Source organism: Anser anser, assembly GCF_964211835.1.
Source record: "Anser anser genome assembly, contig: HAP1_SCAFFOLD_60, whole genome shotgun sequence".
NCBI lineage: Eukaryota > Metazoa > Chordata > Aves > Anseriformes > Anatidae > Anser > Anser anser.
The window spans coordinates 679,517-705,100 of record NW_028153867.1 but is presented as its reverse complement, the minus strand read 5'-3'; the positions used below and the strand labels follow the sequence as shown (position 1 = coordinate 705,100).

At 39.2% G+C, this 25,584-nt stretch overlaps 1 protein-coding gene and 1 pseudogene across 2 annotated transcripts in view; one reads left to right on the top strand and one right to left on the bottom strand.

The window, feature by feature from the left end:
• The window catches only part of LOC310891268 (nuclear pore complex protein Nup153-like), a gene marked incomplete at its 3' end in the record, with an annotated part of 267,249 nt that overhangs the window by 21,233 nt on the left and 220,432 nt on the right, over window positions 1-25,584 (bottom strand). The window contains exons 7-9 of the mRNA XM_083853534.1: window positions 20,165-20,203; window positions 20,011-20,064; window positions 17,049-17,207 (exon numbers count right to left, since the gene is read on the bottom strand). Of these exons, the coding sequence (XP_083709660.1) occupies window positions 17,049-17,207; window positions 20,011-20,064; window positions 20,165-20,203 (252 nt within the window). The remainder of the gene's footprint in view (window positions 1-17,048; window positions 17,208-20,010; window positions 20,065-20,164; window positions 20,204-25,584) is intronic.
• LOC310891269 (nuclear pore complex protein Nup153-like) overlaps window positions 1-25,584 on the top strand; it is a 270,187-nt pseudogene that overhangs the window by 185,956 nt on the left and 58,647 nt on the right. The window lies entirely within an intron of this gene.

Below are 25,584 nucleotides of genomic sequence, written 5' to 3'. Positions count from 1 at the left end.
CAGTCTCAACCCATTCCTTCTTCCTACAACTACAAGGATAGATGGCATTTTATCTACTTATTTTTAGAAGAAAGCCAATATTACAGTACAGGTTGGAAGGGACCTCCAGAGGTCACAACTAATACATTGACCACGATAAGACCACTTACAACAACTGTTTAATTTGCTTTAAGCAAAGCAAATCAGAAGAACAGGAACAGAAGAAGCGTACGCAATTATGCTGTCAAAACCATTCTTTGGTATGCGTGAACAAATAATGGTGTATAAATCACTAATTCTATGGATTTACTATTTAAGCACTTAAATACAAACACCTCTGAATGGAATCTGCTCTTTTAACTTCACACTAAGCAGAAAGCATGTTTTCAACTTCGGATTCTTTTTGCTGATTCACACAAATCTGTACAACGTATTATCTGTGAAATATTTTCTTTACAGCAAGCGTGCACTATCTTTACCTCAAAAACAGCTGGAGCCATTAAAGAATCTCCTAAAGAGCAGTCTCCAACAGCTTGCATGCTGTCATAGGGAGCATAGGAGCTGTAGTTGTAGTCAGCGTGAGCATCTTAACTCCTCTGCGAGTGGTAGTTCTGGTAATCTTGGCAATAATCATTATAGTTGTATGACTGGTACCGCTGCAATTCTGCTTTCAGTCTGAAACATGAGAAGTTGCATACAGTCAGAGAACAGAAACTGTAAACCCAGTTCTGAACTTAAACAATTTGTCAGCTTACATACTTCAAAACTTAAAAGGAAGCTTTCCTAAACAGTCACCTAAGTGACAGCTTAAGTCACAGCTCAAAACCTCATTTCTATAGAAGCAAGCATCCTCACCTTTGCCAATACCAGAAGGAATTGTTCTCATGGATTAACTCCAGAGCCTTGACATGGTTACCTGTACACATCAAGTATTTTTAGCGTTGGCATAAGCAAGCTGCTGCTAAGTCTCTGTGCTTTGCTAAAGATTGATTTAAGACCAGAGACATTTATCAAGCACAGCTGCTTTAAAGATGCAGTCTTAACCCTTCTATCTTTTGTTTGGTTAATTACTAGATCTTATTTCCAGAAAGAAGTGAATGGAGTCAGATTATCCATTTCAAAGAAGCATCTGACGCTGCCTGTCAGTTTGCCATGTCTACCTCCACCTGCTCAGTTTTTTTGTTTGTTTAAAGTCCATTAAACATTCAACAGCTGCCAACTATACCGCTCAGGTGAAGTCAGTCTTGCTTAACAACACAATCGCGATTCTCCAGCATGATGCCTTATTATTAGTGGGAGAATTACAAAATACACTGGTTCTTAAGAAGAAAGGGCCAGCTGATTAGCTTTCACTACTTTCCCTTTCAAGATTTTCTCAGGGGCAGCTTCAGACTAATGACAAGAACCAAGACAAGTGCTATCTGTACTAAAACTGAGGTACACTGCATAAAGAACATTCAGATAACCCAGCTGCATATTCAAAAAAATCCGCTGTTTAGACTTGTCTTCACTGATTCTGTACAGGCAGACCTCCTGTGGTTGCAGTGCCCAGTTTCTCTGACTTGAATTGGGGATGCAGAGAAGTGAGTTCTATGCTTTTGGGGAAGAATACAAGCTGAAGGCATTCTGAAATAGCTTCCAAACTAAGCAAACATGAGGGACAAACTAATCCAATGGCTGGGTATTTCAATGCTAAGAGAGCACGGTACTCAGCCATTCAGAAACGTATTACTGATGTGTATTTTAATACCTACATTTGTTTCAATACTGCAAAGCTACACAAGTTCTAATAAAGAGGTAATCCATTGTCTTGTTACTGTAGTAAACAAACAGAAGATACATCATCTTAGGTCTTCTGCTTCCAACTGCACTCTTCCTACATACAGTTGTGTAGGGAAGGAAAATCTGAAAATACTGTTGACGTTCTTCTGGATAGCCGAAGCAAGAAAACATGTTTGTGGCTTATTCTTGTTTTCAAAATAAAACAATATTAATTTAATCAAAAAATTTTGGCAAAGAAGTTTGGACAGTGCTCTCTTGGAGAAGAGCATTTCCATTCTAAAGCAGAAGGAGGCAACATTTGCAGAATTATGCTAGGTAAACAGAAACAGAAGTGTCATTTTTTACTATTTAACAGAACACACAAGCTAACCTCATGAACATACTGAAATTGTTTATATGAAGTCCTGTTTTGTCAGTATCCTGGATCAGAGTTCATCAAATTTGGTATCAATTCTTTAACCGTTCAGAGACCTGAATTGCCTTAAATAAGTGATAGAACTGAGCCGGTAGAGTAAGAAACCCTCTCAGGAAGTGCTAAGCTTTAAACTCCCCATTGCCCTAAGCTCATGAAAAGCAAAGAATAGCATTCTAAACCTGTTCTAGTAATAACGCCTTTGGCTTTCTCCCTGCGTTCCCATTTTTCCCCCCCACTTCTTTCCTGTCAACCCACTATAAAACTAGTTATGTGCTTCTCTCAAACTAGAGGGAAAGCTCTAAGAACAAGAACTCCCTAGCATATAAAACCACTTGTTGTCCCTTCTACCTTATGCAGGCCCAAACCTGAAAATATTTACCAATGCATTCAGCTTTGCTACTGTTGAGAAACAAGGCTGGTTACAATGGCAGCTAAGCCCAAGTTGCGCTGTCTGGCTAGACTTAACAGTTGGATTCCCCCAGCCATCCTGAAGCAGGTTGATGAATCCAGGGAGTCAAAACATAGGACTTCTGCATTTCTGGTTTTGTAGACTGCATCGTGTGTACAGCCACTACAGCAAGGGCCACAGACTTTCCAAAGGCAGACCTACAAGAATCTGATTATTTAGAATAACTGTATCAATGCACAACTCCTTGGTTACCTTTTAGAAATTCCTATGCTCAGCCGGATTCCTTTTCCCCCCAGACCTGGTGCGTTCTGGCAGTCTTGCAGTGCCCTCATCTGATCACCTTGCTCACCAAATCTGACATAGGCATACCCTCTACTATTTTCAAAAGGGAGAAAACCAATTCTGGTATGCATAACAGTTACAAAGCTAACGAATTCAGTTTCTGTCTTCTACAAAAAACAGAAGATAGCAGCTACTATAGCTTCTATTACTTAAGCAACCTCTCTGGCATGTGCACGTGCACAGAAAAGGCTTTCACCAAATTAAAACACTTGGGCCAGAAGCAAAAAGCTTATTCCTTGGTAGCATTAAGATGCAACTCACTGAGAGCCAGCAAAACAATACATTTTAAGTGCTCTCTGCGTAAGTAATCAGATTCCATATTTCTGCATATACAGCAGTTAATCAGTTAGCACTAACCCACTCCTTTTGGAGCCACAAACTTTATTGGTCACAAACACCAAGAGCTGGCTGTAATTATCTGAACCAGTATTAACCGGTACCTCTGAACTCTTCAAACAAAAATATCTTTCAGGTGCTCTTAGAAGAACAACATCAATTGCCTGCAACAATTTGATGGCTTTGCTAAACGGAGCACTGAAAAGCACAGTGGTACAGTTTCTTTTGTAGCCTGTTCAGAAATTATAGCCCCGTGCCTACAGCTTCAAATCAGGCCAAGCTTACCAGCCCAACTCTTACAGCTTAAGTTCACTGCACTTGAATGCCTTCAAGACGTGCTTTTAGGAGCCATGGAGAAGAACCCTCTGGTAAGACCACCATTATAAAGTACTGAGTGTTGTTTTACACTTAAAATAGAACTATCTGTTACAGTCATTCATCAGCTTTCCCTAGGCTGCCGCTCTCTCACTACTGAATGTGATCCTGCTCTCAGTTTCCCACTAACTTTTTCCCCCAGCGTTTATGGCCTCTTTTCATCTATGACACTTTTAAGGGACTACACCGTGTTGAAAAATGCTGGTTAACATTTCCTTTTACACAAGGTGCCTCATCGAATTTTCCTGACTAAACCAAACCCCAGAACCTTAACTAGAAGAGGAAGCACACAAACACACACGCCTCCCTGGCCACCATATCTCCCCAAAACATATCTGTTCAGTAACAGACCAACTGTAAGAATACTGCGATTAAAATCAGTATAGCTCTATACACTGCTTTTGTTCGGGATTACTAGCTAATGTCCTTCCCCTTACCCCTTCTGGAATTAATACTGAATTCTGTACTCCAAAACGCGGTTCTTAAGTCATACAAATGACATTTAACAATCAGAATTTTTCCACACAGTGATCCTCAATAAAAACTTCAATCCTCTACTGCAGTCTTTCAACAAATTAAAGGAATACAAAACTGGCTAATAACTGTTCAGTGATTTTTGGACCTTTGTAGCACTAGAGTAACAGCAGTACACTCTGCAGCATAGTTGCAAGTACGTGGGAATAAGATACTCTCTCTCATCTCTTTTTTTCTCTGAAAAGTGTGAGGCCTCTATTTCACCCTACTAAAGATTTTACCACCAACTGTACTGCTAGCATTGAGACACTGCAACTTCTGTGCTTGTATGAGATGCAGGACAGGTTCCTTAAGGTGTCGCAATTTTTTGTCTAAACCTAGTGTTGAGATCAAAAAAGGGATTGCTACTAATTGCGTACGTATCAATAACCAGGACAGAAGACATGCTGCATATAGGAATTAAACTTTTTCTAAAGCTCTAGTACATGAACATATCAAATCCCGCAGATTTTTTCTAGTATGGTTTCAGAGGTCTTACTTGATGGACATAAGCGCACAAGTGAAGACAAAAGATATTCTGTTTACCTGAAGTACATGAAGGTTTGAACTACATTCTAGTCCTGATCTTTCCAGTCAAAACTGTTTAAAAAACAACCCACCAAACAGTAAAACAAACAAGAAAACCCCATGCTTCCTCTCTACATAAAACTTTTCACAATTGTGTTTTCTGCCCACCACCTGGCTTTAAAAAGTATACGAACTTCTTTGAAAGATCATGTTTTTAGTCTGAACTCCAAATGAACAACGTGTAGGGCATGTAAAGAACAAGCACGTCATTAATGAAAGCTTTTCTCTAAAAAGGATAAACTTATTCTTGGGGAAAAGTGTGGAAACAGATGTTATCTAGGCAATATTCCTACAGGAAAAACGAATAATTTTGCCACACCTCAAAGGAAAAAATAATTGTGCTTAACAGGTAAGAAAATAAAAAAAATCAGAGCAAACCAAAAAATAAATCACAGAATATGCATCCTCGTTTTAATCATTAAGGATTACCTTTGAGCTCTGCTTTGGTGCTTGGCTTTGCACTTTCACAGGCTACACACTTCGTGGCCTCTGCTTTGTTTTGAACCAAGCAGGTCTCCCAATCCCAGCTTCCTTCAGGCTTCTTGAATTTGTCTAAATCCAGAAATTCTCCAGAAGGAGCAGAAAATGCAGATGCACTGCTACTGGTCACAGGTGTTGGACCCTCTGTGAGACAAACAAGACAGTTAACCATCCTGTTTGAACATGAACTATAAAATGAACATTAACTTTTAAATTTGATTTGTCAAATCCCACAGAAATGTTCAAAACTACTCCGCAACTCCCCCCCCCCCGCCCCTGAAAAAAATAAAAGCCACCAAAAACCCACAAAGAAACAAACAAACAAACAAAAAAAACAGAGTGGAACTCAAAGCTTCCAAACAACACACAACTCTGTTCAGCACACAAGCTTCTGCTGCTGTTGACCACAGTGTAACCTCCATAAAGAGGCCTGACAGGTGCCTTTTAAAAAAAAGGTGCCTTTTAAGAGAGAAGCAGAAGATAACGCTTCAAATTCAAAACCGGAAAGACAAGAATGGCTCTTCCCTTCCACAGCACACGCAGAAAACTTTTATCCTAGTATTACTTGCATCGCTCTTCCTCTTGACAAGTGCAACGTAACCGTGCAATTCACTGCACCATGGTCACAGTAAACCCCTCATTTCCAAAATTCCTCCTTGCAATGGCAAGAGCCTCAGACAAAGATGCCGACTGACCGCTCAGAGGTTGGAAGTCCAAGAGAATCAACTCTGTCTGAAATCCATTATCTTACCTCAGGAAATTTCAGTCTTACCGCACAGGATGATTACAAAAGCCCGGTCTAGTCCACCTTAATTTGTTTCTTCCACGATATATTTGCACAGGTGTTTTTCGATGTAATGGCATGTTAAATGACATTTAGAGTCAAAGTTAGAATTAGAATCGTATTTTAAAAACAATACAACCACGCTCAAAATCAATTACGGTCACACACAATGGGAAACAACCCAGTACTGCCCTGAAGAAGTTACCCAGCGGGTCACTCGCTTTCTTGAAGCCTACCACTGACCTTCATAGGCATCTCTCTGCTTTAGCTTAAGACTAGTTAAGACTACACTGTCTTGAAATCTGGCTTCACATCTCCCCTCAATTACATACAAACGGTGAGTAGAGGCATTTTGGACACATTCTGTAATTTTTTTTACTTATTTTTTGAAAGAGAAAAACGCAGTCATTTTTAACTCTTTCTATGGAGTTCTCATTTTCGCCAGTGAAAAATCACTATGTTGTTTTTAAATTAAGTCACCCACTTCAGCCATCTTCCCTCACCAGCTGCAAAGCTGGGGGTATCTGCATTGATCCAGCTCCGTACTAATACATTTCACAATCAGTTCAATTTATGCGACAGGCTGGAACCTGGGCTGAGACCTCTGAAGTGCCTGTAAACCAATCCTGCAGACAGCCGCTAACCCATCAACCGTACCTGGGAATCGTGTTGCTTAAAATATTCCATATATGCAACGTACTTTTATTCTGTACAAGATTCACAGAGGCTAGGATGGAAACAACAGGAAAAAAAGGACCATACCTGGTTTCTCAGACTGACAGGCTACACATTTGTTATCTTCCGTCTTATTTGGTACAAGGCATATTCCACAGTCCCAAGAGCCTTTCGCCTTCTTAAATTTGTCTTCAAAGCCCAGAGTGGCTGTTGTGTCAGTGCTGCTCGAGGAGGATGTCACTGTCACCGAGCTGTCTGTGACCACTGGTCATGTCAGAGCAGGCATTACTCCCGTTCCAGGTTTTGGTGTCTCACATGCTATACATTTTGTAGCTTCCGGTTTGTTTTGGACAAGACATGTATCACAATCCCACGTTCCAGGTACTGTTTTGAATTTGTCTCCAAAGCCCAGCATCCCTGCTGGGGGCGCTGCTGGCTTTGAGGTGTCGCATTGACTTGAACTTACTGTCTGTTTCATACTCTCAACTGTTGAGGCTTTAGTAGCTTGACAAGTTACACATTTGTCCTTCATGTCTTTGTTTTGCAGAAAAGGGTCACATGTATCAGATTGCCAGTACGATGCTTGTTTAGAAGTCTCTTTACCTGCAGAAAAAGTTGTTATTGCAGGCCTAGTATAAACCACTGTGCTTGTTGTAGGTTGCGCAGACGTAGAAGAGCGTGTTTTCAACAATCCAAAGTCTAGGAAGCAAGAAAAAAAAGTCTTCCTGTTAGCGCAGCACCTCACTACATGTAACTAAGTGACTTTACTAGAGGGCAAAAATTTCAACCCAGGTGCCAATGGTTACAACTAGACATTCAGACCGAGCGCAACAGGAAGTCCCCAGAAATCTTATCTAAACGGATGAAATTTCATCTGCTGCACTGGGTCACAACAGAACATTTCGTTAAAGCTTCATTTAACTCTTTGTTTCCAAGCAAGCTTTAAATCAACATTTTCACTGGTCGATACAAGTACAAACAGACAGTAGCTGACTGAAATCTGACAGTCCAACGTGGAATGGAAATAATACAATTTGATTAAGACGCGATGCCCAATCGAATCAGATTTCTAAAGCTCCTCCTTCCGTAGCAGATGACTCAAATCTACTCCAGTAACTGTACAGAAGTTTGTACTCGGAGCAGCAATCCATACGGTATTTTCCCACAGATGCTGAATATTAATTAAATAATAAAAACTCAAGACAATTGAACAACTGTCTAATTTTCTATAATTAGGACAATTCCTTATTTAAAAGGTGGCAATTTTAACAGAAAAGACAAGCTACTAATACAGAAAGACTAAAGGAAATGCATCTTAAACAGCAGCTCAAGTTGCTTGTAAATCTACCTTGAACATAGTTGTTTTGTGGTTTGTTTGTTGGTTTTTTTTAATCAAAAATGAAGTCTTTGAACAATGTGGATTTAGATTCTGCTTCTTTTAAACCGATAAAGAAAGTGAATGTCACTTCACTCAGAGGTCTTTCCTTAAACAAAATGCACAATGTATTTTCTCTCACTTAGCTCTTTCCAACAGAGAAATGTGCTGCCTTCTTAACAAGTATGTAAGTTAGAAGAAGACTTTTGGGAAAAGATCAAATTCAATAAAGCCCTTTTTCTTAAAAGATATCTTTTCCACAGACACACTTTATGAAACTGTTGAAAACAATTGCAATTGCTTAAAAACAAAATTCAGAAAAGGGTTTTTAACGTAAAACACTCCACTTCTGTTTGCAGTTTAAATTTTAATCCACAGGAGCCATTGTAAGCTAAGGCCCAAAGATTCGCAGCTTTCGCCATGTATTTGGAACTGAAGCTCTTTCCTATTCTTTCTTCACCTGGGCTGAAGGTGGGACAGGAGTGTTGAGCTTTACAAACATTTCCTTTTCAATTCCACAAATTGTATTTACTTAAAATGAAACACCGATTATCTGGCTAATTCTCTTAGTACCTCATTTACAATTACATCCTAACACGTAAAGGAGATGCAACCCATCTGCTTTTCATCTTGCAGTTTTACTTCCAGCAACAAACACCACTTAGAATAGAAGGGGGCAGATGCACCCTAACAAACGCAGCGCTTAATGTAATGCTCTCCTACATTCATATTTATAGCAGATACTCTATTAACCATAAGTCGTGTGTTGGTTTTTTTTTAATAAAAAATGCTAGCGTATTTTTTGCAGCATCTTTTTAAAAGGAGTTCATTATCTCTCCAGGATTTTTTAGAACGTCTAAGACGCTTCCTTCCTTTAAGACGTGGGCAGTGGTGAAGGGACCACCAGCAAAATCTTTGACCTCCTCTTTCTGTGTGTTGATGTTGGTTGAGGTGGTGGTGTCTTTTGAAACAAAAGAAAACAAAACCAGCTTTCACAATGTGACCTAGTTAGAGCAGATTATACTCACTTTTGTTAGAAACAAGAATTTCCAGCTTCATGCTTCTCACATAAGAATCTTCACAAATTCTACTTACTTTGCAATGCTTTATGATTACAAGCAAAACAAAAAGCAACAAAACAAAACAAAAATTATAAAAGCAGATCTGTCACTGGAAAAATACTGCAGAAGTCCAACACTGCCTGGAATTGCTAGCATGCGCAGACACGACAGATTGAAGATTTAATAAAGAAAAAAAGGAAAATCAGCACTTCAGATCTGAAGTGCTAAAGTTTCAGTTACCTAGGGTAAGAAAGGGCGTCACTGGAGTACCACTGGGTCCAGAAAGTTCTGCCGATTTTACAACGGGAACACTAAATGTAAACCCAATCTGCTATGAACAAGAGAGGTTTTTCAGATTCTCAAGCCACAGGAACTCCAATCGAATGCACACACAAAACCAAATCTGAAAGCTGCTCTTCACATTTGTAGCACGCATGCTGAATGACAAATTATAAGCCAGAAGCCTACATACTTTTCTCCATCAAGGCAGATTCTGCTTTAGTGTTCTGCAACAGCCTACTAAATGCCTAAGAAAAAAAGTCAAGCTCCTTTATTATTTTACTTACAGAAGACGTAGGTAGCACTTCTGCCTCAGTAGATTTCACAACTGGAGATGAAAACGCGAACTCAGGACTGCTAACAGTACTTGTTGGTTGTATCTGTATTTTCAAAAGAATTAAAGGTTTATATTTAAGAGCAACAACTACCTGAATTCACTATCCAACAGAAGTCCCGCAGTGACGTCGAAAAACCTGATGTTTGAGTTATTTTGCAGATAAAAGTAATAATAAAACACAGGGAAGTTTCCAAGTGGGTATAGGACAATATCTTCAAAACCAAATTCCAGAAACTGAGAGGAAAAGCTGGAGATGCTACTTAGGTCTAAATGCACGGAAAAGCAAGCCAGGAAGCTGAAGAACGGCAAACTCAGCCCAATGATACTCCAAGAACTTCAGCAAACACCTCAACATGTTAAAGCAGCTGTCTACTTCAAACCGTACAAAAAATATTTCAAGTACTCTGGAACAGATTAATGTTTATTTTATTGCAATAATATGCCAATTATTGCACCCTAGGCTCATTCTATGTGAGGCTCATATGACCACGTTACCTCTAATTTAATAACTTAAATAAAGTTGTGGTTTAACCATTGCAGGCAACTAAGCACCACACAGCCACTCGCTCACTCCCTCCAAGTGGAACAGGGAAAAGAACCGGAAGTAAAGAAGTAAAGTTGTTAAATTTGAGGTAGCATTAATGACTCATCGCATGTAATGGCTACCTGGAAAGACAAATGCCATAACCCTGTACATACTCCCCACTCCTTCCCCTTCTTTCCCCCAGCATTTATTGCTGAGCACGATGCTAAATGGTGTGGAATATCCCTTCGGTCCTCTGGGCTCCGCTGTCCTGGCTGAGTGCCCTCCCAGCCTCTTGTGCATCCCCGACCTCCTCGCTGGCAGGGCAGCGTGAGAAACAGAAAAGGACTTGTCACTGTGTAAGCACTGCTCAGCAACAGCTAAAACACCAGTGCCTTACCAACACTGTTTTGCTCACAAATCTGCAACACAGCATCATCTACTACGAAGAAAATTAACTCTACCCCTGCCCAAACCACTATAAATAACTTGGCATAAAGTCCACACCCCCCTTCCCCCGCAGACTTCCACAGCATTTGAAGCAGTTATACAATCACGTTAAATGGGAGTTGGCAGGCTCTAAGACTGAGAGAAGCAGAATCAAAACATTTATGCCTTTTTCCCCAAACTGGCATACAACCCCAATTCATTCAGCTGCGTAGAAACTAATATTTGTTAGTTTCATGAGCACCACAGAAAAAGTCAACTCGCAATAAAGCAGTATACTCATTGTAAACATTATTTATAGCATAAAGATTTACCTTGCCCGCCGCCGTCGCTGCTGCATCTGCCATGCCTGCCGCCTCCGTTGAATTTGCCACGCTTGTCGTTGCCGCTGTTGACCTTGATATGTCCTTTGTCATCAGCAGGTATGGCATGCCCGCCGCCATTATTGGATATGTCAAGCCTGAGGGCACTGTTGAACACGTTATGCCTGACGTCGCCGTTGTATATATCATGTCCTCCACCTCCTCCTCTGATAGATCTGTCAAGTCCTCCACCTCCGATGGATCTGTCATGCCCTCCACCTCTGATGGATTTGCCATGCCCGTCGCAGCTGCTGGAGTTGCCGTGCTCATTGCTGCTGTTGAAACAGCGCTCGGTGACGCTGAGACAGCGCTACTACCAACGAAACTGGAATTGAACTGAGGCAGCGATGCAGCACTGATGGGTAGGGGTATTTTCGGTAGCACTGGTTCCTCCACTTCCTAAAGTTGCAAATTTTAATTTTTCTTATACAAGACATACTACTTTCTCACCCCATCCCACCCAATTTATTAACAAAATTAAATAGAACAAAAATCCATACAAATTAAGAGAAAGCAAGTTTCCAGAAGAAATCCCGATCTCCCCACCTCTGTCTACCACGTCATTTTAATTTATGGCAGGCCTGCTTCCACATTATACTCTATTCAACAACTGTACAGCAAGAACACTGAAAGTTAACTCAAAACCTGTGCGGAACAGAGATGCACAGATCACATTTTTTTTCTTTCTTCTCTGTACTTTAGTCATCAAAGCTCTAGAGAAGCATCATCCTTTCTAACTACCCTCGCATGGCTTCAATTAAGAGTACACTCTCAAGACAAGTGAGAAAGTGTTCCTCTTGCAAAATTAGGCAGGATAGCTGCCAAAGTTTCTAAAGTCACTACAGCAGTGAACGTGGAAAAAGGTAATGTTTAAAGAAGCAGGTAGGTTCAAAAACCAAACTAAACACAAAAAGCACCAAAGAAAGTCAGACTAGCAGCACTGAAGATTGTGTTCTGGTAAATACAGTCTATACCATGTATCAGGATGCAAATATAAAAATCAGAAAACAGCCTCTTAACAACTTCAATTTTCATCCCTGCCACTTACTTTATTTGATTACTAAGATTGGATGAGTTATGTTTTAAATGGCATAGGAAATCTGACCAAAATTTGTACAGTACTATCATGATCTACTTAGAAATGACTAGGCAGGGATGTAAGTTGGTACTACTGATATTCAGTGCATCCTGTAGCTTACATCTGTTTCACAGTTTTGATTTGAAAAGTTTATGGAACTTTTGATATTTGGACCATTATTTTATTTGTGTTACAGGAATAAACAACAGTGTTTACGATTTCTTTATATTGCATCATCCAGAAGTCCCATTTAATGATTTGAAACTTAAATTAACTTAAATACTTAATATTAACTTAATATTAATTAAATACTTAATATTAACATAAATACTTAAATTAACTTACAGGCAGCTTATATAACATCCAATAAAAGAAAAATTAATCTGAATATTCATGGTCATAGTTTTATGGAATAGATTTTTCCTATTAAAATGAGAAAAAAACTCTCTCACAATGAGTTTGGTGAGTATCAAAAACTGAGTCATCGTTAGCAGACATGCAGAATGCTGTCTTCTACTACTCTTTCAAACTCTTGGCCTGTATCTTTCTGTATGACTTAAATATGAAACCAAAAATTAAGCTTTTTTTTTTCTTTTTATACTTGGCACTCGTTTCAAGTATCATTCCTGTAGAAAAACTATACAAACCTTCACCAAAACATTACTTCTCTTCTTAGGACTCATTCATTCAATTGCTAACGAGAAATGTTATAGTTTGAAGAATCTCCAAGGTAAGAGAATTAAAAATTTCAAAATTACATAAGCAAAGTTCAGGTATTCAAAGACAGGAAATCAATTGGAGCCTGCTCTGAAACCCACAAGAAAACAAAAACAATGCAAAAATAAAGCGGTATTGTTATAATTTACTATGATGCAATAAAACTGACACACTTAGCTAGTTACTTCAGTAAGCTCAGTGACAGCAATTAATTTAAGAGTCACTTACCTGTTCTTGTACAGCTCTTGATAAATAGTGTATTCCTCTTTCCCTTCTCATTTTGCCGCCTCCGCTACTCACTCCTGAAGACAGACCATTGGACGCAGCAGTACTGAATTTGTAGCTGGTCACATTGCTAGCACACGACAGTACAGAAGTTGGGGGAAACAAGAGAAAAAAAAATCACCAGCCAAATTTTTTTTCAAGATATTAGAGCTGTTATTAGTCCTAGAATTGAAACCTGCTGATCAGAAAAAAACTAAAGCTGTCTCACAAGTTGCTAAACGCTGGTAAATACTTGATGTTCTAAATAGGAAAAACTTTATTAACAGCAGCAATGAAAAGGACATACATAAGTGCACCGTTCACACGGGAACAATGACTAAGCCAGAAGACCTGAAATAGAAGAGCTGATTTAGATTGTTATTTTCCAGTGCTTCCTTTAAATAGGACTGGTTCTCTGATTCTGCGATGCACGTGTATCTTTTGCAGGGATATAAAAGAACAGCTCACAAAAATACAGAAAGAGTGCACATATGCACACATACACATGGGAAACACTGCCAACAGCTCTGATAGAATAGGGACGCCTTAGACTTGTGTGGCAAGGTAATATGGCCTAAGCTTCAGAAGCAGCTCTGGCTTTCATGTGGCCATCAGCAGGAACAGCAGAGGTGTTTGGGTATGCCAACATTCCAGAAGTCTTTTCAGACATGAATACAGATCCCTTTTGTAAGGCATACAAAGGCGTTTTTCTGGTACTTAAAAAAGCCTAGCTCAAAACCAGAAAGATATCCTAATCCAAGAGCAAATGGGGAAAAAATAACCCAAACCAGAAGTGGAATAGGGAATAACTCTAACAAAAGTACTATGGCAAGAAAATGAAGTATGCCTGGAAAAACTGTGACCTCAAAGCTTATCTTGCAGCCAATCAGTCAGTCAGTACAAAAGTGCATTAGATCGCACTGGAAGACACCAGGTCAAACTCCCACAATACTGAGGAGGAGAACTGGTCTAAACTTGTCAAATACTTGACAACAGCCTGCTTAGCACTGTAACTGCATAGAGGAAGACAGATCCCTAAGGCAGATGCTCAGACTTTTCTCTAATCCAAACTGTCAATCCATTAGAATTCTGAAAAAAGTCTTACATCAAAATAGATCTTCATTCAGACAACTATCGCTTGCCCATAACAGCCCATATTCCTCTTTCTGTTAACACCTGTGAGCTTCAAGGGGGCAAAGACAGTTGTCAGCCTTCAAGCAAGTCTAATCTACAATTGGACTCAGGATATAAAATATATATATATACACACACACGCATAGATATATAGCATTGGTGGGCCAGAGATTTACTGAGTATTCCAACTCAACTGTCCAAAGGGACTCTTGCCAGCAGATCAGTGTGGTGCTCCTGCTCCAGAACATGGCACCCAACAGAGACCAGCATCACAAAAAACACTACCACCACTACCTACTCTACAAACAAAAGGTAGGGCACTGCAATAAACTTTGTGAACGAAATCAAAAGCAGTGTGAGTTTTCTGTATCTCCTTCCTAAATGGAGAAGTAGAAAGGAGTTCTAACAAAGACAATTTAGAACAGTTTGAAAAAAACATAATTAAAACCCAGCACCTGATTGCACCTGTACCAGAACCTTAAAGCCAGTCGCTTCCACCCCTAAAAAGGTGGTTGTTGTGAAGTCCAACTTTTAGATGCCAAAACAAAGTGTTGAGTTCTTTCTGCAAGCCAAAGAATGCCCATGGTCACCTAAGAATTGCTTGGCAGATGAGCATAGAGTCAACAAAATTCCCTGCTACTGTTCTTTGAAAAAAGCGACCCCCTAAAAACCGAGTGCAAAGTCCCTTAACTCAAGCATTATTACCCAAAACACCATTTGCCCAGAAGGAAAAGCCATCAATATTATCTGGAGGATAACTCATTTGACCTAAACCAAGAAAGCAGTATAACACAAAGCAGTCTCCTCAAGAAGAAATTCAATTAATTCTGCTGGATTTTTTTTATTTTAGAGATGAGTTAGCATTTGGCCTCAAATGATTCTAAAGAACACATGGTCTTCATGTGAACTCAAAGCAGACAATTAACTTCATCATGAAAGGAGTATTAAAAAAAAGAATAATAAATCATAAATCTTCCTCCATGTTTTTGCTTAAAAAATAAAGAAAAAAACACATCAATAAACATCCTCCTGAACTGTAACTCACTTCGCCTACTTCACCTTCTAAAGAATGCTTCAGAAAGAATCATCCCATTAGGACAGAGCTTTCAAACTGCAAGCAATTAAATAGCTAAAACTAATAGCTTTTCCCCTAGGGAACATTAAGAGGGACAAATTATTTTGTTATAAGTAAACTGAGTTATAAACCATGAAATATCTGTCAAAGCAAAATTTGTAACGCTACAGATTTAGTTAAACTACAAAATGAGCCATATTTCCTGTAGAAGGAAAAAATAAGGCCTCCAATAGCAAAGATCCTTTCTGTGGATACAGCATTATAACGTGCTTCGCTTCCCATCTTCGTATCCTTCTCAGAAGATAAACTTGGGATAAAAAGCGGTGTATCAGTACTTTTATTCTTGCTCATCTTCCTTCCTTTCATAAAAACAACAATTTTCTCAAAGTTATATTGATCTTCAAACACAATCCAGACTTTGCAGCTGCCTCAAAATACAAAATTTTCATTGGATTTCCCATTCCTTTTACTGAGAACTGTCACCACCTTTCAGGTGCAGACCGTACTGAAAAAGGAGATTTCTTTCTTCCTTCAAGTAAGTTTTAAATTAATAGATGTCATACCTTTCAGATGGTTCTGCTCGCTGTTCTGCAGGCAAAGTCTTCTCTCTCATCCCCTGCAAGTTAAGTTTAGTTCAAGACTTAGCTGAATATGTACAGAATACACAAAGTACCAACAACCACTTCATGTGGTTTTTTGTGGTTTTTATTTTATTTATTTATTTTTAATTTTATAGCCCTGAATACACCTCACCTACTTAACGTTGTTCCCTAATTCAGCATTGTGGGTACAGTTCAGTTAAATTTTGGGGCTAAAGTAAGCATCACTGCTTCACTCAGCATTGAGGACAAACTGATAGAACACTAAATCAAATTTGTCAAATCCTCTAACAAAGAAAGTAATTATTTTAAACAAAATGACAAAAATTGTGTGTGTGGGGGGGAGAGTTTTCATCAAAACTTGTGTTTGCCAACCCCGTAAAAGGGACATACTTTTCTGTTTTCTATCATTTATCAACAAACAAGAAAAAAAAAAACTCTACCCCCCTAAAAACTAAGCAGTTGCTGCTACATTCATTTTAGAACTTTACCAAATGGAGATTGTGCTGGCTAAACAACACAGAGATTGAAAGAGTTAAAAGCAATAAGCAACCAGTATTACTGTCCACTTTGATTTCCAGCCTAAAAAGCCCATACACTTAACACGTGGTCATTTGTACACTCAGACTGATACTGGAAACACAGATGTTTTCGCAGAAAGAGATGCCCATTTAATTTTATGGAAAATTTATCAGACTCCATCTACTCCAAAGCAATCAAAACCGATAACTCAGCACATTGTCAGAACTCTCACTTGGAGCACATAGCTCACCTGGAATAGTTTACACAGAACACGAGCATGTTTCATCAGTGACAGCTTTGTGTACATGAGAATATAAAAGGAAAACATTTCTGTCTTTTAATATTCTTTCACTGACAACAGGATGACTCAATAGCACATCATGACATCGTGAAAACAACCACAAGACACTGAGTGTTCCAAAAACAGAATTAAATCCATAAAAGCTCAATCTATTTCACAATGGTTCCCACTGCCTTAAAGCTCGCCTCAAACATACTATCAGTACTTTTTGCAAAGATAGGATAACAATTGGTTTGAGAAACATTCCAAGACTGGAAAAAAAAAACAGGCACATAAGGACTCAAAAATGTACTCACTTGGTACTTTGTGTCTACTCTCTGGCAAATTTTGCTGGACTGAGTAGTTGAAGTCGGTGATGGTTCAGAATACCGCGTATAACGCATCGGTTGACGGTTTACCATTGGTGTCACAAGTCTCTTAACAGGTGGAGGCTGGAATGCATTCTGGGATTCCAGCTTTGAAAGGGAAACAGCAATCAATTTATCCTTACGTCCACCCAAATTAATTCCAATATTTATTGATGAAAACAAATTACAGAACTATAAACCTCCCCCCATCGGTCTTGGCACTCAGTGAATACGATTTGAAAATTCTGAAGACCGTTCAACTTGTAGAGGGAAATCACCAGAAAACCAGTAACGAAATCCATAAAGCTATATATAAGTAGCCAAAGTCTGACTGAATTCCATTTCAAAATTTGGCAGTTAGCTTCATAGACAAAATAATTCATGCTACCATAATTAAAATAACCCATGTTCCTAGAATATGCTCCTATCTTTTCCTCTGCCCACACTGTGATTTTTTTTTTTCAGTAGCTTAATTCATTAATTTAACATTCGAAGTGTTAAGCAACTAATTATACAGGCTTCTGGGCTTCACATCCCCTACATTTTCCCCCTTCAAAGTTACACAAACAATAGAACACACTCAAAAAAACCAACTTGTCAGTCTTACAATAATCTCATTCATTAAAATATGATCCAATGCTTTACATGTGCATTAGATGCACTTCAAGTAGTGGGTTTGACTTCCCTTTTCAAAGCATTTTCACAGACCAGAGTTAATTTTTAACACAGACCACTGCGTGTTCTGCAAAACTGACTTAACTGAACTGTCAGACAGAAAACAAACCCTAAAGGCTACAAGATTTACCGATGGCTCCGCCTGCGGTCTTAAGGATCAGAAAATACAGTCTTAGGAAGCATGCTATTGTTCAAATCAATACCAACAGGAAATTTTTGTTTACGCTGCAGCTTTAATTTCACAGTATCTCCCAGCTCTTAGTAATAGGATTCACACTCTCTCTAAAGTATATAAAAATACATCTTTCTAAAAAATATTACATTCAGTTTGAAACCTTGAATAAGACATGTTTTATGTAAGTTCACAAATCTACTTCGAGTGAACGACGGTTCATTGCTGGTTTTAAAGGTAAAAAAGAAAAATATTAATTCCCCCAGTTAGGCATTCAATACACCAAGAGCTATTCTGCCTGGTACAGTTCCTTGAAATAAGAAAAATACCACATCACTGCTACCCACTGCAGAAGTTTAGCCCGAGTGCACAAGTGTTCCGTCAACCGCATGTTCACTTTAGCAGGAAAACACACGATCGTCTCCTCAGCAAATAATTGCTTCTCATCACGGGCTACCCTTCTCCCGCCACCATTATGAATTCTAGTATTATGAATAGACAATCTATCTCCTTTCACCCACTGACAGCTGCGTGCAACATTCATTTAGTGGCTGACAATTTCAGGCTCTCTGTTGCAAATCTGGCAGATCTTTCTTAATGCCTTATCACAGGTGTATTGCTATAATATAACTGAGAATTCACACCAGATTTGGTTTTAGTTATTTGGATAATATTTATGATATACTTCACTTCTCCATGCCCTTGTAATTTGGCAGATGGTGAAAAGATGGTCCAGGAAATCTGAGATGTTTGTAAACTCTGAAGTGATTGTAAACTTAATTATACATCCATCCAATCAAGGAATTGGCACAGAAACTTCTTGAGACACTGTCCCTTTTCTCATTAGAACAGAAGATGAAAAGTTTGCACATCTTGTTATTTCCTTCAGTCACCTGATCTTCAAGTGGTCATTTAAGGGTTTTGCAATTTAATAAGCCCAAGGATACCCCTAACTAAAGTCGTCAAAAAAAGATGACTAGTTTTCATTTTTTAAAGAAAATGAAAGGAAATCATGCTTTACCACAGCATTATCACCAGTTCTGTGCTACCTCCAAATAGGAATTTAGGAGCGTTAAGATTCATAGCGTCAGAAAAGAAAAAGAAAAAAAAAAACCTCTACCCCCCTAAAAACTAAGCAGTTGCTGCTACATTCATTTTAGAACTTTACCAAATGGAGATTGTGCTGGCTAAACAATACAGAGATTGAAAGAGTTAAAAGCAATAAGCAACCAGTATTACTGTCCACTTTGATTTCCAGCCTAAGAAGCCCATACACTTAACAAGTGGTCATTTGTACACTCAGACTGATACTGGAAACACAGATGTTTTCGCAGAAAGAGATGCCCATTTAATTTTATGGAAAATTTATCAGACTCCAACGATGGTTCATCGCTGGTTTTAAAGGTAAAAATGAAAAATATTAATTCCCCCAGTTAGGCATTTAATACACCAAGAGCTATTGTGCCTGGTACAGTTTTGCAATTTAATGATACCCCTAACTAAAGTCATCAAAAAAAGATGACTAGTTTTCATTTTTTAAACAAAATGAAAGGAAATCATGCTTTACCACAGCATTCTCACCAGTTCTGTGCTACCTCCAAATAGGAATTTAGGAGCGTAAGATTTATAGCGTCGGAAATTAACAATTTTCCTCCTCTTTACTTTGAATGGTGATAAAAAGCACAAAAACTAGTTTTCTGTGCCCGAATGAACACGGAAGTCTGTACAAAGTCTATATGACCACTCAATCAGTATTTTTCTATTTGTGATCATTTCTTCAAGAGCAAACTTGCCTCAACAGGAATTTTAATATGCAGCTTCACCCCAAGTTGGGGGACAAGATAAAACGACTTGGTGTGTTCTAGAGTTGTTGCTCTCAACTTACAAAGATAACATAATTCTTAACCTGAGTAATCTTCACAGCCCATCATCTATTGTGGATACATGCCAATATTAACTTGATTTGATGTCTATGTTGTCACTGAGGTTTGAGAAAATTTTTCTAATAGTGATAAAGCATTGAAAAAGTTATCTACCTCAGCTTAAGACATTATTGGTTCTTACCTTTCTTCGTTTGGACTGGAAGTCAGTAATATCCGGTTTATCTATGTCCGGAGGCTAAGGGAAAAAACAAAGCATAACTATTAGAGGGCAATTTTTTTTTCCTGAGAGAGAGGGTTCCCTGCAACAAAAATGTGGGGGTTCATGGTCAACTTACACAACACAGCGGCAAAAGAGATGTCATTCTTTTAGCATCCTGTTGAAAAAATAGCGCAATAAATTAAACCGGCCACAGCGTAAGGAAGAATAGTTTTATCTTTATCCTTTGATGGCACATTTACTAAGTTTTATAAACACATGAAGCAAAAACAGATTAAAAGAAGTGCTATTTACCAACAAAGCGGTTGACAGCTTCTCCACTGCCTCCAAGATGCACCACGCTGAGGTACTCAAGGTAGCGTGGGACCACACAGTTTCTTGTCTAGCTTTCGCTCTCTTTTGTGCCTGAAAAATTAGCATTTTAAGTGTTACAATGGTCAATTCTCAGCTAAGGAGGCATGTATTTTATGTCCCAAGGCTACACTGATGATACAATCAATATATTCTGATGACAGAGAAACATGCAGTCACTGGGAGTTCAAGCCATAAAGAAGAGAATACATTCGGAGTTTAATGAAGTTTACCTTGGGCCTCAGTGCATCTTGCACGTGCTTGTTGCACGAGCAATAAAAGAACTCCGTACTTGTAAAAGGTCAAGACGGATGATGCCAGGACTGCTAAGGCCTCCGAAGCAGTAATCAGGGAAACAGAACTCAAGAAAAGGCTTGTGGTACAGAAAGCATTTTCAGTAACAACACAGACCTCAGAGTTTCACGATGGTCTAAGTGTACCATCTTAAAATCAGTGTATACAATCATAACCAGGAACTAGTTTTACTTCTCTCTTGCTTCCTCCCTTCCCCCAAGATTAAAGTTGGCTGCAAATCTTTGTCTTAAAAGATAAAGATCTGATTTAAACTGTAACAGATCTAAACATTACACTGAAAAAGTAAACTGTTTATTTGCACCACCCAACTTCAAATATCAGTCAAAAACTTCCTTTGGTGTGACTTTTTTTCTTCCCAGGTTAAACCCCTCATATAACCACACTGTGCTTATCACACGATGTGAAGACAGGAAGCAGACCACGCAGCATGTAAAAACACAAGTGAGACTCACAGAACCACAGAATGGTTAAGGTTGGAAGTGACCTCTAGAGATCGCCTGGTCTACCCCCCCGCTCAAGCAGGGCCACCCCGAGCAGGTTGCCCAGGACCATGTCAAGTCAGCTCTTGAAGACCTCCAAAGAGGGAGACTCCACAGCCTCTCCGGGCAACCTGTGCCAGGGCTCCATCACCCGCACAGTGCAAAAGCATTTCCTGATGCTCAGACAGAGCCTCACGTTTCAGTTTGTGCCTGTTGCCTCTTGACCTGGCACTGGGCACCGCTGAAAACACAATGGCTCTCTATGCTCTTTGCACCATCCATTCAGGTATTTATATACACCAATAAGATCCCCCCAAACCTCCTCTCCTCCATGCTAAACAGGCCCAGCAGTCCCTGCCTCTCCTCAGAGGAGAGGTGCTCCCAGTCCCTTGATCTTCTTGGTGGCCCTTCGCTGGACTCTCTAGTACCTTGCTGTCATTCACAGCAAGCAGCAAGAAGCAAGCTACTCTCTCCTTTAAAAGCCTAGTATTTTGGTTCCTCTTTTTACCATAATGCAGTAATATTGTAAAAAACAAAAATAGCCGACCAAAGAGGGTTCCCAGCTTTGCACCACAAGGTTTCAAGGTTTCCCGTAAGTGAGGTACTTGTACTGCCCTTTTTCCGTTGCACAAATGGACTGTCAGAACAGAGCCAGCAAACCCGCGTTTTCATTTTCTTCAAATTCCTTTTGATTTATCGATAAAAGTCACTTTCATTTAAATACATTCCTACCAAACCTGATTTGACTTTCCTTTTCGATTCAGCTCTAGCTAATCAGAGTTGTCAGCAGTTTTTATTTGCTATTTCCAAGAACTCTTGGGGGCAAATAACTCTCTCCAAGAACTATATGAATCATTCAAAACAGAAAGCATGTTACTGCTTATCTTGGGACTGCATTTAGTCCTGCATGCCTCTGTGTACCAGAAGAACAAAGGATCAGCAAAGTTGATTTTAGATATTTTCAAAGACTGCAGGTTTATACAACATATCCATAGCATGAATGTAGGCATGCTTGGAAAAGAAGATCCACAGATAAATATTAGCCAGGTTTGACTACTGTAGCTTTTGCTACCATAAACACAAGTTTTCAAAGTTATGCTGTCATTGGTTTTTTTGCATCAAGTTATTTTAACGTAATGTAGTCAGAGGCAGACAATGGCACTTGAATGGAATTTTTTGAAAGACCTAACAACAGAGGAAACCCCAACTACCAACAACTAGCCCAAACTGTCATTCTTGTTCTTTCTGACAAGTATTACCTGTGGTAAAAACTGTCATTAAAGAATTTAAACAGAAATCAATCTCGTCTATTTTTGTAGACCAAGAGGGCAGAAGAGCAACTGTTACCACATATTCAGCTCCCTGCTCAAAGCTCCTTTGGCAGTGCTGCTTTTTTTATTTCCATCACTATTTCCCACTACACTACTTTTCTCATACCTGATAAGGTTCCGTCTTTGGCTGCCTTGATCTTACAGCTGCACCACCGGCATAGGCCGTCTTTCCGGGGTAAAATGGAGAAAACCCAAGCTGGTTTTGCTTAAAAACAGACGTGCTTCCACGTACCTACGGAAACACAGTATGAGAAGTGGATAGAAAAACAGGTACACATTCAAACTGATTAAAAGAAATACTGTGCAGTACTTACAGGACACAGTCCTCCAAAAACAAATAAACTGAATGCAGGTTTCTTAGAGCTAGCTGCAGAATGCTGCGAGAGGGAATGAGTTCTTTCAGCTTCTGTGGGCCAGAGCAGTGACGATGAAGTATTTTTTAAAACTGCAACATCTGCCAAAATGACGTATGCTAGATGTAAATGCCTCTCGTACGTACAGAACTTTAACAATAAAGATCACACTAATTCAAGTTCTTCAATACAGAAAAATAAGCATGACTTCAGCTTCTTTAAATAGATCAACTTCACGTACAGACTGAAAACCAAGTATCACCTACAAACTTGAAAACTGTTCACAGAGCTGCAAGTAGTTTTCACCAATCTTACCAAGTTAATACTGTGCTTCCAATGCAGGTATTTTTTTCCTTCAGGCTAAGATAAAAGAGGACCGCATAAACATCAGTGCATTTGTACGGACAAAGCTTTTTTCTGTGTTGGTAAAAGGCTGGAGGCCAGCACAGATCATAATCGCACAGGTTTTAAACCTGGAAGATTCCCCAAAGGCTGCTCTAAGAGTTAACGATCTTCTGCCCATGTATGTTTTACGAAGACACACCAGAAAGTTCTAGTGCACTCAGGTTATATTGCTAAAGCCCAGCAACTCTACTCTCAGCTGTACAAAAGTTCTCTGCAAAACCTGCTGAGCACACGTCAGTCCCTGTCTATATGGGGGACTAGAAAAAGCTGCAAACCTGCTGTTCGCCCTTTCAGCGAGAAGACCTACGTACCAACCTACATCGACACGATGCTTATTTTTTATTTTAAAATGGTGTGCTTTCCTCAATGAATTTGGCAAAAGACATGAAAGTATTGACAGCTGAAGCCTTCTACCAAGAAAGGTCAAAAAACAGCCTATAGCTTATGTCAGAGTAGTTTCTTTATCTTCTCTTGCTGAAACACAGGAAAACATCTCGTGTTCCTATTTGTCACCTGCACTTATTCACATTTAACCAGCTGTCTGTTAGATATTCTGAGTCACTCTTCCTTCTAGACAATCAGCCTAGTTGTCAAGTTACGGCAAGTCAGCCTGATTTCCTACCGTCCCAGTTCAAAATTTACATATAACCTAGCTGAATGTGTATATTTCAGCATTGACTCTTTCTAACATCAGGGTATCATAAACGTATTCCAAAGCACGCTTCTATTAAAAAGGTGATAGGATTATATACTTCTAAAACACTAAAAATTCAATTTAATTCTCGCATCCAAAGTTGACATTCACCTATTTTATTTACTAAGGTGATGTGGAATATTAAAGAACGCAAGGTACTTCACATTAAAAAAAAAGTCAATTAAACAGAGAACACAAAAATCACCTTCATCAGATGCTCTAGAGGAGGAATCACTGGTTGTTGAGATGTTATCATCGTCTTGTTGAGAGGTAGAATCTTCTATTTCTTTTATGAAGGACAGCCTAGGACTGCCAATGCCAAATACAGAAGATGTCGAGGGCTGACAAGGTGGGACAGGAGAATCCAGCGTGGTATAATTCAGACGGCTCCGATGAAGAGAGGGCCTTGTTAACACAACTGGGAAGTTCAGTGCTGATCTACTTGTGGATGGTTCTAGACAAGAACAGGGAGATAATTAGCTTTGCTATAGACAAGCTCACAGAAGCCAAAACCTGTTTCCTATCGACAGCCATGCTATTGCCAAGTTCTAAGCGCAAAAAGAGAGAAGCCAAATTTAACTTCTTCCTCACCCAGATACGGTTGCATCTAACTGTCTGGCTACAACAACAACACTGCTTGCGATACACAGTATTAATGTTGCATCCAGAAGTAGTTAACTATGAGGTTTTACAACACCACATTCTGACCCCGTGCTCAAATGCTCTAACGCTGACTTGGCCGTTCACTAAATCAAACATATATACTCCTTCTCCCATGTACAGCTTGCAATAAGCTTTACAAAATTTGAGATTACACGGTAAATTACAGATAACACTGCAGCTTCCATAATATTGGAACAAAGGTTATATTAATCTGAATACACAACATGAAAATGAACGTTTGCAGTACTTTTTTCCCAAGTTCTTCCATATCAGCTCACGTTAGAGGCAAAACATCATCTCCTACCCATTAACTATTGGGAATTTGACCCAAGGGACAAGGATGTTGACCCAAGTAACCAGATGAGCATTTTTCCCTCTTGAAGCAAAGGGTCTGCAAACAATGCCAGTGGCCTGGAATAGGTGGCCTTGAAGTCTATCTTGCTAAAAAAAATCTTATTCTTAAGCATAGTATTCGACACCCACGGACAGCAACATAAGCTGCAAAAGGTTCCAGGGTGTCCACCTGCTCCTGATCTCCTGGAGTTAGCAAGCTTGCAGTGCAGCTGTTCTTAATGAAAGCTCCTTTCACGCAGTTACATAGGAAAGCCAACATGTGTTCCTCAGTCACGAAGACCTTCTCTATTCTTTTCTCCAAACTCATTCCCAAGCTACAGCTACACAGAAAGCCATCAATCTCCTTGTTTACAATTAGATGAGATTGGAGGCAAAGATATTTCCTCCTTATTTTTTGATTCTGCCAACAACAGAAGCAACTGACTTTCCACATTATCTATGGTTACCTACGCACGCTCAGACAAAACTTCTTTACTTATTAAAAGCTGACTTCCCCAAAACAGCTAATTTAAGAGAAACTCAAATAAGAATAGATGCAAATTTATACAACAGGACTACAGGAACAGTGAGAGGCACTGGATATAAGACAAATT